An 11211-nucleotide genomic window follows, 5' to 3' on the forward strand; every position below is an offset into this window, starting at 1 on the left:
CCTTCTCCGTGTGCTTCCCTTCCCCATTTCCCCAGGTCACCCCACATAGACAATGGTGCACTCCCTCAGCCCCTGCTCCTGGAAACCCCACCCTGTGCCACTCCACTTCTTCAACCGTCACAGGAGGACCACGAAAGCCCTAGTTGTTTTGAGGATTAATAACAAGTGGATGTCAGCTTGGGTGCCCCCCGGGTCAGGGGTTAATTTTCCATTTGTTCCTTCAAATCACTTTCCCCCTCCTCCACCCTGGGCCCCAGGAGGCTGACCCTTAAGGGCAACATCAACAGGCAGAGATCAGAGGGAAGAGGAGATGAGGCAGGCTCATTCATTCCTCTGGTCTCTTCTCTGCCGGTTGCTGCTCGTTGGCCCCTCGATTTTTGCCATCGGCTGTTCTTCCTGGGTCCTGCTAACTGCCCCCTTTCCCTTAGACCCAGGGGTGGGAATGGCGTCCAGCCATTGTTGGCCCCAGGTGCTGTGGCAGCATCTCCCTTAGCTGTGCCCAAACCTAAGTAAACTGGCCTTTTATTAAACTCTTTTCTGCTTTGACATTTAGTCCGTCCTCTTGCCTCCTGGATTGATTGATCCAGTCAGTGAGAATTGTTTCACTGGCAGCAAGTGCCAGGAATCACGTTCAGACCCAACAAAGTCCAAAGGAGGCGAAGGAGACAGTTTCTTCCTGAGTCTTCTTTGAAAGGCAAAGAAATCCTTGCTAGATGCCTCCCACCCCACCCTCCTCCCTTACTGCCACTGGTAGGGATGGGTCACATGCTGTCTTAGCCTCAGGTTCCCAGAAAATAGAGCTGAGACCAAGGAAGTGTGATCTCAGGAATCACGATTGAGAGAGAAGATCAAGCCAGACAGCGGAGCCTCAACGTAAGGATTTCCAGTTGGTGCCACTAACAAGTGACCTGTTGCTGTGTCCTATGGGATGGCTGAGAAGCCAGGTGAGATGTGTCTCACCCAGCATATGTCCTGGTGGGGGCGGGGGAAGCATCTCTCCATGGCTTTCAGCCCCCATTGGACAAAGGTTCACCCTAATGGCACCCACCTCTCCCAGAGCAGTCCTTGTCAGGCCTGCATCAGAGCTGATGGCCCTTCTCCATGTGCTTCCCTTCCCCAATTCCCCAGGTCACCCCACATAGACAATGGTGCACTCCCTCAGTCTCTGCTCCTGGAAACCCCACCCTGTGCCACTCCACTTCTTCAACCGTCACAGGAGGACCATGAAAGCCCTAGTTGTTTTGAGGATTAATAACAAGCTCTCCCTCATTCTAGGATTCCTGTATTCTAAATGGAGGCAGTAACAGAGAAGACCCAGGACACCTGGAAAAAGGCACCCATGCAGGTCTGAGATGCAGCACCCCGGGGTCATACCTGTGTCTGCACCTGCAGCCACACTAGATTGGAGAATGTGTGGAGCCCGTTGCTGCAGCAATGGTTGGAGCATGGGCTAGGAGAGGCTGAGGAGCACACACAGGTGGCCAGTAGGCATGCACATCCCTGAGAGAGTCGCTGGCAGAGGGAATGAGATCACTGTTGATTAATTTGTTTAAACGCATCGTTTGTAATGGAGTGGATATCGAGGAGTTGCCTGAATGCCTCTTTCAAGAGAACATCCTTAACTCCCCTCTCTGAAGGACTCCTGCATCACCCCTTCATCTCCTGGGTGACACGGAAATCAGTGATCAGCCTGTGTGGCAGGCATCATGATTTGACTTGCTCAGTGCTTGCCCCTTTGTAAGCCCCTCCTAGCAAGGCCAAAAATGAAAACTCATCTTCCCTCACTGCTTGGTCCTGGTTCAAGTCCATCCAACCAGCCTCTGCCTTTTGCTAGTATAGAAGATAGGGGCACCCTAATTCCAGAACCATAGTTTTATAAGCTATGTCTGGATTTGAACTCTGAACAGAACTCCTCGTTTACTTATTAGCTAGCTTGGTAACATCTCTGTCTTTGCCCACTTTGATGAAAGCTCCTTGATTTTCTTTCACTGTGTTCCCAGTTCAGGACCTAGTTATAGCAAATGCTGAAAAATGATTTGTTAGCTGACTGGGTGGAGATTAGAAAGCTACAGTATATAGATAAAGAGAAGACAGTGGAAATAAACCTTATTTCCCCCAAAATCTGTAAACTTTGGAGTATCTGGAGCTCGGTCCTCATGACCATTCTCTTCACACTCACTCCTTAGGGGATCCCATCTGGTCTTATCTGTTCCAATTTGTATCTTCTGGCATGATCTCTCCCTTGAACTTCTGACTCTTATACACAACTACCACCACCACATCTATTCTCAAATGTTAACAGGGATCTCAAATAGAACATGAACAAAGCAGAACTCTTAGCTTTCCCCCCTCCACACCTCCTATCCCCACAGACTTCCTTATTTAAGTAAATGGCAATTTCATTCCTCCAGTTACTTGGATCAGAAACCTGGGAGTTGTCTCCAATGTCTCTGCCTCTCTGACATTTTCCATACCATTCTCTGGGCTCTACACAAGGTGTATATAAAACCCATCACTGGGGCTGGGGATGTGGCTCAAGCGGTAGCGCGCTCTCCTGGCATGCGTGCGGCCCAGGTTCAATCCTCAGCACCACATACAAACAAAGATGTTATGTCCGTCGAAAACTAAAAAATAAATATTAAAATTCTCTCTCTCTCTCTCTAAAAAAAAGAAAACCAAAAACCAAAAAAACCCATCACTTCTCCCCAGCTCCACTTCTCTTATCTCCTAGGCATATTTTGTCAGGATTATTGCAATAACCTTCCATACCAGATGCTTCTGGAATGCACATCACATTTCCCTTGTCCCTCTGACTTCAGCTCTGGCTTCAATGGATGATCGTGTGTGAGCTCAGCTTATCTTGTGCCAATAGCATTTGCCTCGAGTGTGCACCTTGTGTCTGTTTTCTCCCTGCCCTTCTCTAATGCTCTAGGAGTCCTCTGGGCTCCAGCATGTTCACAGACCAGAAGAGCAGGCTTGGTGTCCTGTGGGAGGAGCTTCCACCAACAGGGAGAGGAATCGGTGAATAAAAACCCAAGCTTCTATTCTTTTTTTTTTTTTTTTTAGAGAATTTTAATATTTATTTTTTTTTAGTTTTCAGCAGACACAACATCTTTGTATGTGGTGCTGAGGATAGAACCTGGGCTGCATGCATGACAGGCGAGCGCGCTACCGCTTGAGCCACATCCCCAGCCCCCAAGCTTCTATTCTTGAGGTGAATAATTCTGAGAGACTTTCTTAAGCTCTTCAGGAAGGGCTGGAGGGTGGGAGGGGTGCATGCCTGTAATCCCAGTGACTGGGGAGGCTGAGGCAGGAGGATTGCAAGTGTGAAGCCAGGTTGGGAAATTTAGCAAGGCTCTAAGCAACTCAATGATACCTTGGCTCAAAACAAAACAAAACAAAACTACCCTCTTCAGAAAGGCCTGAACAAATTGGTAATGAACCCATATACTTGCTCTCTTTCTTCTCTGACTCATTCCCTGTCTCAGGCTCTGTGTTTAGAGAAAATCAAGCTAAGAACATTGATACCCAGGTCACAGTAAAAACAGGACCCCCAGAATGAGATTCTGGAAAGCACCCATGACTAATCAGAAGTCAACAAGGATCCTGTTCCTTGTGGTAGATAGGGTGCTGGCCTGGCACGCAGTAGCATCACAATGACACAGACTCTCCCTGCTTTCAACAGGGAAGATGTGTGGGTGAAAAAGAAAGCATCCAGGTATGTGGTATCTCTGGACTTGGATGGTATATAGCTGGTGGCAGTGGTACATGCCTTTAGGGGAGGCTGAGGCAGGAGGAAGGCAAGTTCAAGATCAGCCTGGGCAACTTAGCGAAACCCTGTGTTATGATTTGGATCTGGAATATCCCCCAAAACTCGTGTGTTGAAAGCATGGATGGTCCCCAATGCACGGCAATTCAGAGGTGAGGCTTTTAGGCAATGATTGGACATGAGGGATCTGAACTCATCAGTGATATAACCAATCAGAGGGATGGATTAATAACTGATAGGTTGATATTGAATGGACTCCTGGGAGGTAGGACCTAGTTGAAGGAAGTAAGTCACTGGGGGTGTGCCCCTGAAGAGTTTATCTTCTCCCAGCCCCTTCCTCTCTCTCCCTCTGCCTCCCAGCTGCTGTGAGCTGGACAGCTTCCTCTGCCACGCCCTTCTGCCATGATCTGCTACCTCATTTCAGGCCCAGAGCAATGGAGTTGGCTGACCATGGACTGAATTCTCTGAAACCATGTGCCAAAATGAATCCTTCCTCCTCCAAGTTGTGCTTGTCAGGTATTTTAGTCACGATGATGAAAAGCTGACTAATGTACCCATCTAAAAATAACAAAAGGACTAGGGATGTAGCTTAGTGGTAGAGAGCCCCTGGGTTCAATCCCCAGTACTGGAAAAAAACAAAACAAAGTATTGTGGGAGCTATGGTAAATTGAATTGGCTGACTTTCATTCAATGCTTTGAAAGCTTAGAAAAAATGTCAGAGGCAGATAGCCAACAATCAATTTAATAAAAGCAATAAAAGCCAGAAGACCTCCAAAGCATATATTAAAGAGACCCTCATCTTCTACAGTGATAGGGCAGACTGTGCCGAAAATAAGACCCCAAATCTAATTGTAAGGATAGCAGAATTGCAAAGAAAAATGGAATGTGTGCAGTCCTAACAGATCTCTAATGCTAATGTCAAGGCCCTGATGAAAAAGGAGTGGAACCCTGAGGTTTAGGAGGGGACATCTGGGACATCAAACTCCCCAAGACCCCTGAACCCCCTGAAATTCCAAGCTAGCAGAAGCAACCCTTGCCAGCCTACTCTTGTGTAGAAGAGCAGTGCATAAATTAGGATAAGATTTAACCCTTGCAAGAGGATATCTGTTTTCTTCAGCTATGACCCCCAAGTCCTCACATTGCTTTGGACTCAATGACTAAAGTCAGATCTCAGTATAGTCTGAAAGAAAGGCAGTCCTTGCTTTTGGAGAAAATAATCACTCCCCAGGACCCAGCTAATATGGCCTGGAAGAAACAAAGGCAATAAATGTGAGGGTGCTAGACTATGGTGCAAATTGACAGGGAAGCACTCTCCTGGAACATGGGTATAACATTCTGGAAGGATACCTAGAGCTAGTCTTAACAGGCTTCATGACATGCTCTATGGAATGGTCTACAGTAATAGGATGGGGGTGCTGGGACTGCCTTGAGAGAGTTTTGGGTTTTTTTAAATGTAAAAAAATATATAAGGCTTATAATGATTTTTTTATATTGTGGTAATTGGACATCAAAGTGTTCACTTTAATCTTTCTTTTTCTTTTCTTTTCTTTCTTTTTTTCGGTGGGGTTTTGTTTGTTGGTTTGTTTTCTGTGGTGAATGGAATCTGGGGCTTCACATATACCAGGCAAGCTCTCTACCACTGAGATACGCCCTGAGTCCCTTTTGTTTTATTTTGAGACAGAGTCTAGCTAAGTTGTCCAGGCTGGTCTCAAACTTTCAATCCTCCTGTTTCAGTTCCCCAAGTCCCTGGGATTGTACTTAATGCCAACAAACCTGGCTCTTAAATGCTTTTATGTACCTGTTGTGCAACCATTGCCACTGTCTATTTCTAGAATTTTTCTGTTATTCCAAATCAAAACTCTGTACCTTTTTTTTTTTTTTTAGTACTGGGAATTCAACCCTGGAGTTCTCTACCACTGAGCTACATCCTTAACCCTTTTTAAATTTTATTTTGAGACAGGGTCTTGCTAATTCACCTAGGCTGGCCTTGAACTTGTGATCCTCCTGCCTCAGCTTCCTAAGTAGCTGGGATTACAGGTGTGCACCTTCGTACCTGGCTACTTGGCAAAGTTTTGAGAAAGAGGTCAGAAGACCAGGGAAGTTGGAGTGCTAGAATGGGATTTATTACTTAAGACCACAGAGCCCAACTGCTGACTGAGTTCTCCAAGGAAGCCCAGAGGGCACCCCTTTCACTAACACTGTAAGGGACACTCGGATCAGGGGGCATCAGGGAGGAGGGGCACTCCATTAGAAACATGCTAAGGGTTCCACTGAACCTGAAACTAAGCTATCATCGGGTTTTATTTAGGCTCCTCATGTGGTAGCTCAGAAGACTAAGACGGGAGGGAGTGTACTGGTAAAGATGATCGACTCTATTTGGTGTGAAGAACCAGGGTGCTGCTACACAATTGGGGGCAAGAAAGAACAGGTCTAGAATTCAGGAGTGCCTCTTGGTGCCTCTGTGCCCACTGATGAGGGTTACCAAGCAATTGTGGTAACTAAGGACTCAGCCCCTGAGTCTGGTCGTGATGTGGCAGCAGATCTTGAGGGAACATCCTTGAAGCATGCAGCAGGACAGCCTCCGCAGGGAATTCACTGGTGCCCACCCCCTTAGAGGCTGTTCCTCACTGACAACCTCTCTGGGGGGCTTATGCTCTTATTGCTCTGATATTTGTCTCGGGGATTCCCAGGTAAAACTTCAAAGACCTCAGAGCATTTAGAAAAATAAAACATCTATAAACTCAGTCCCAGCTGATCCTGTGCAGATGGGAATTTGTCTCTTCTGGTTCCAGAGGCCCTGGCCCTTGCCAGCATGGAGTGACCTGAATCACCCCTGAGTCCCTGGCATTCAGCAGCCCACAGCTCCTCGGATGCCGGCAAACACACCAGTGAGAGGTTTGGAATCCACTGAGGCACAGGGAAGGAGCCCAGGCTGACCTCCAGCGTGCATGAAGGCAAACATGCCTTTGATTCCCAAGTTCTGTGAACAGCCTGCCCCGGCCCCTGGCATGTGGCCCCACTTCTTATACCTGGGGTCAGGGGTTGCCAGGTTTGTCCTGGCCTCCCAAAGGAGGCAGCCTGTTTGCTTTTACCATCTTGCCTTTGAGGAGACCTTGATCCTCACGTAAGGCAAGCCGCAGCAGCCCCTGTGTGCACAGAAGACCGCCCCAAGAGCCAGTGAGAAGGAAGTCCCCTCCCTGATGGGGCCGCCTGAGCCCAGTGCCTGCACTCTGCAGGCAATCAGAAGCGGGAGCTGCAGCCGGGACTGAAGAGGTTAATGTGCATCTGCCTCCGAATGTTAATGTGTCTAGGTGATGTCAGTGGGAGCCGGGAAGGAGGGAGAGGGGAGAGCAGTTGGGCTTGGAGGCAGCAGAGGCTGCCAGGCTACGGAGGAAGACCCCCTTCCAGACTGCGAGGTTCACAGCTCTGCTTTGGGACGAGGCGGGGGCAGGCACTGGAGGTTGCCGCAGCCTGCGTGGGTGGGCAGGAGCTCAACTCAGGGGAGCAGGCGACCCGCACCAGCTGAATGGACCTGCATGCCTTGTTGCTGCCCACTGGCCCCAATGCCAGCAATGCTTCAGATGGCCCTGACAACCTCACCTCTGCCGGTGAGTGGAGTTGGAGGGGAGTCCTTCCCCTGATGGGCTGGGGGTGGGAAATGGGAAGGTTTCACCCAGGAGCCAAACTGCTTGGGAAACTTTATCACAGTTCTTGGAGACAAGCTCTGCAGTTGGCTTTGCCTGGAGGGGAAGGAGAGAAGTGGACAGAGGTGGGAAGGGCAGAAGGGGCAGGAGCACAGGAGAGGGCAGCGGCGCATTCCAAAGTGGCAAGGGATGGTGGCCAGCCGTGAGGGAGGCAGGGGAAGCCTTGCTGATGAGTTCCAATACGCTTTGCAGAAAAAATTCTGGGCTGGAAAAGCAAGCCTGAGAAGCTGTCGGGTAACGTGGGAGACAGCAGGAGCCTGGCTCACTCACCTCACTGGGGGCTCCTCTTACTCGCACTGGGGTAATGGGGTCTGAGATGCACTGACTGCCCTCTGGCAGAAGCTGTGGGAAGCGAAGACTTCACAGAGCTTGAGGGGATTAACTTTTCTGGTGAATTAAGCTTCCTGACATTTCCAGAGCTGCAGTGCCCTGGGATTCTAGCTTTGAAGGAGAAGGGAAGGAAGAAAAAGAAGAAGGGTTTGAATGGAGGAAATTTTCAAGCTGCAGGGTTGCAATACTCAGCTTCTATCTCTGCCTGACTCAGAAAGCTGAGGCTGGTGTGGGAACTGGCCAAGGAAATTCCTGGTAGGAGTCTGGAGCTCCCAGGGCCGCAAACCTGACCTGGGCTCAGTGAGCAAAAGGCTCCCTGAGACATCATCCACAGCAGTGCCTGGGAATTAGTGCCCGGACTCCAGCCAGGGAACCCCTGAGATGAAATGATAGGGGTTGCAAATAGACAATGCATGCACACACAGACACACACAGAGACACACATACTCTCATGATTATTATTATTTTTTTGGACAAAATTTTCTGTTGAAACCCAGACATCTACAGACTAATTCTCCATCAGTCAGTTGTGGGTCTTGACTCTGTGACTTCAGAGTAGACACAGGAGGCAAAGAATCGGGTCTTTCAACTCACAAGTGGCTTGGAAGAATCTGGTAGGATTCCCAGGGAACAGTGGAGGAGGGCAAGGGGACAGGATTAGCAACAGTGTGGAGAAGAAGGCTGGTGGGAGAGAGTTCCAGATGAATGTGGGCCCCGAGCTGAGACAGTGGGGAGGGTGAAAGGGAAGCCAGAGTCCACTGGGGGTGGAGCGGGAGCAGAGGCCATGTCACGTGGAACACTTACTCCTTCTGTCCCCAGTGTCACCTCCTCGCGTGGGGAGGGTCTCCTACATCAACATCATCATGCCTTCGGTGTTCGGCACCATCTGCCTCCTGGGCATCGTGGGGAACTCCACGGTCATCTTTGCAGTGGTGAAGAAGTCCAAGCTGCACTGGTGCAACAACGTCCCTGATATCTTCATTATCAACCTCTCCGTGGTGGATCTCCTCTTTCTCCTGGGCATGCCCTTCATGATCCACCAGCTCATGGGCAATGGCGTCTGGCACTTTGGGGAGACCATGTGCACCCTCATCACAGCCATGGACGCCAACAGTCAGTTCACCAGCACCTATATCCTGACCGCCATGGCCATTGACCGCTACCTGGCCACGGTCCACCCCATCTCTTCCACCAAGTTCCGGAAGCCCTCAGTGGCTACCCTGGTGATCTGCCTCCTGTGGGCCCTCTCTTTCATCAGTATCACCCCGGTGTGGCTCTACGCCAGGCTCATCCCCTTCCCCGGGGGTGCTGTGGGCTGTGGCATCCGCCTGCCCAACCCAGACACTGACCTCTACTGGTTCACGCTCTACCAGTTTTTCTTGGCCTTTGCCCTGCCCTTTGTGGTCATCACCGCTGCCTATGTGAGGATCCTGCAGCGCATGACCTCCTCGGTGGCCCCTGCCTCTCAACGCAGTATCCGGCTGCGGACAAAGAGGGTGACCCGCACAGCCATCGCCATCTGCCTGGTTTTCTTTGTGTGCTGGGCACCCTACTATGTGCTGCAGCTGACCCAGTTGTCCATCAGCCGCCCAACTCTCACCTTTGTCTACCTGTACAACGCGGCCATCAGCTTGGGCTACGCCAACAGCTGCCTCAACCCTTTTGTGTACATTGTGCTCTGCGAGACATTTCGCAAGCGCCTGGTCCTGTCGGTGAAGCCTGCTGCCCAGGGGCAGCTTCGCACGGTCAGCAATGCTCAGACAGCTGACGAGGAGAGGACCGAAAGCAAAGGCACCTGACACTTCTCCTGCCATCCAGATACCTCCTAGTCAGGTTACCACAGCAAGCCATGGGGAGACGTAGAGAAAAACCCAAGGCCACCCTGGGGGGAGGCAGGGAGGCTGGGTGAGGGGTTGCTGCAGTTAAATATACTATGGGGCCCACCAATTGCTGAGGAGAATTGGAGTCAGCTTGGGGGACTTCTGACCTCAGAAATGCCATTGGGGGAACAGGATGAGGGTTTTGGGTGGAAATGTTTGTTTGAATGTTCCGTTGAGCCCTACATGTGTTAGCTCCCATGTGTCTTTTTCCAAAGGGAAGAGGTGGAAGGCTCCTAGCTGAACTTGTTTAAAATCAGACAGGGCCAGCAGATGGGCAGCAGGGCCACATCGTCCAGGGCCCTTGGGAAAAGGAAAGATGGCGCAGCCCAAATGCACTTTCCCATCTCTGGTTGGTGTTAGAGAAGGCATCCTTTCTCCCAAGCTGGTGGGTCACAGAAAGAGAAGCCTGTTGTCTTCTTTCTAGCATGCTGTGTCGATTTCCCTTTCTCTCTAGGGGATGCATGTTTGCATTGGGGGTGGGGCTCTGAACCCCACAGGAATTAAAGCCCATTTTGCTGAAAGATCTGATTAGGAGAAGAGGAGGGCAAGCTGGGGTGGGTGGGGGTGGGGGTCTTGAAACCAATAGAAATGGGGGGAGGGGGCTTTTGCAGCTGTGGGGACTTTCTCTTCGTGGCACTCATCTGCTCCTCAGTAGCTCCCTGGAGTTGGTGTCCATGTGTTCTACATGTGCAGAGGGTCATTCCAGTGCCTGATGTATGGACATCACCTTGTAGCCCTTCCTCTCCAAAATCAAAATGAATAAAAGAAACCTCCACCCACGTGGCTCTGGATGCTTCTGTGTCATTGCTTGGGTTTGGGGTGAGTGCTAGTAGCATACAAGGGAAAGGGGTCTTTTGGCTGTGGCGCTTAGCCTTTGGTTTGGGCTGTATGTTAGGGAGCCTGAAGCACACAGGAGGATTCGGTGACATTAAAGGAATTACTGTGAATTGATTAGATTACAGTTCTGCTGCTGAGCTGATTCTGGGGACTCAGCTTCCTGGCTTGGACATGTCACCAAGCCTGGCCCCTCAGGCCCTAAGTCCTCCCCCCGACCCTGTGCGCCCCCTCCCCCTGCTGAGTCACTAGCTGCAGGGCCAGGGTGGGCTATGGCCATGGGGGCAGCCTGAGCCAGCTGAGATCTGGGTGGCAGCTGGAGCAGGCTACTGCAGGCCACTGGGAGGCAGCCCTTGCCGCAGTCTGGCTGGGCACAATCAGGAGCCACTTGTCAAAAGAAACTAACTTTATTTTTAGAACCACACACGACAAACAAAATAGTCTCTCAGGAAAAACCCTCAGAGCCTCAACTGCCACCACCGGCTTTCCACAAGCCTCTCTCTCCCACACAAGCTTCTCTCCACCTCCCACAATCCTCCTGCTCTTGAGGCCGATTGGCTGGGTCACGTGGGCGGAGCCAAAAAAGTCCCCCAATGAGCAGCTCCGTGGTCTGAAAGGGCAGGGAAACAGTCCAATGAGCATCACCGCAGAGGAGCCAATCAGCTAGATGTTGCTGGGGCCGAGGAGCCAATCA

The 11211-nt window shown here is 50.5% G+C and overlaps 1 protein-coding gene across 1 annotated transcript; it reads left to right on the forward strand.

The window, feature by feature from the left end:
* Positions 1-6488: 6488 nt before the first annotated feature.
* On the forward strand, positions 6489-10231 carry Mchr1 (melanin concentrating hormone receptor 1). The gene is made up of 2 exons (XM_046429274.2): positions 6489-7377; positions 8623-10231. The coding sequence occupies exons 1-2, from the start codon at positions 7296-7298 to the stop codon at positions 9600-9602; spliced, it is 1062 nt and encodes a 353-aa protein (XP_046285230.1). The 5' UTR covers positions 6489-7295; the 3' UTR covers positions 9603-10231.
* Positions 10232-11211: the final 980 nt, after the last annotated feature.

Source organism: Marmota monax, unplaced genomic scaffold (genome assembly GCF_021218885.2).
Source record: "Marmota monax isolate L192 unplaced genomic scaffold, Marmota_monax_Labrador192_F-V1.1 WCK01_AAM20220418_F8-fsc00051, whole genome shotgun sequence".
Taxonomy (NCBI): Eukaryota; Metazoa; Chordata; class Mammalia; order Rodentia; family Sciuridae; genus Marmota; species Marmota monax.

Coding starts and splice junctions, on each gene's coding strand:
- Mchr1 (XM_046429274.2), top strand. CDS start 7,296: ATGGACCTGCATGCCTTGTTGCTGCCCACTGGCCCCAATGCCAGCAAT. Junction 7,378..8,622: donor TGACAACCTCACCTCTGCCG/GTGAGTGGAGTT, acceptor TTCTGTCCCCAG/TGTCACCTCCTCGCGTGGGG.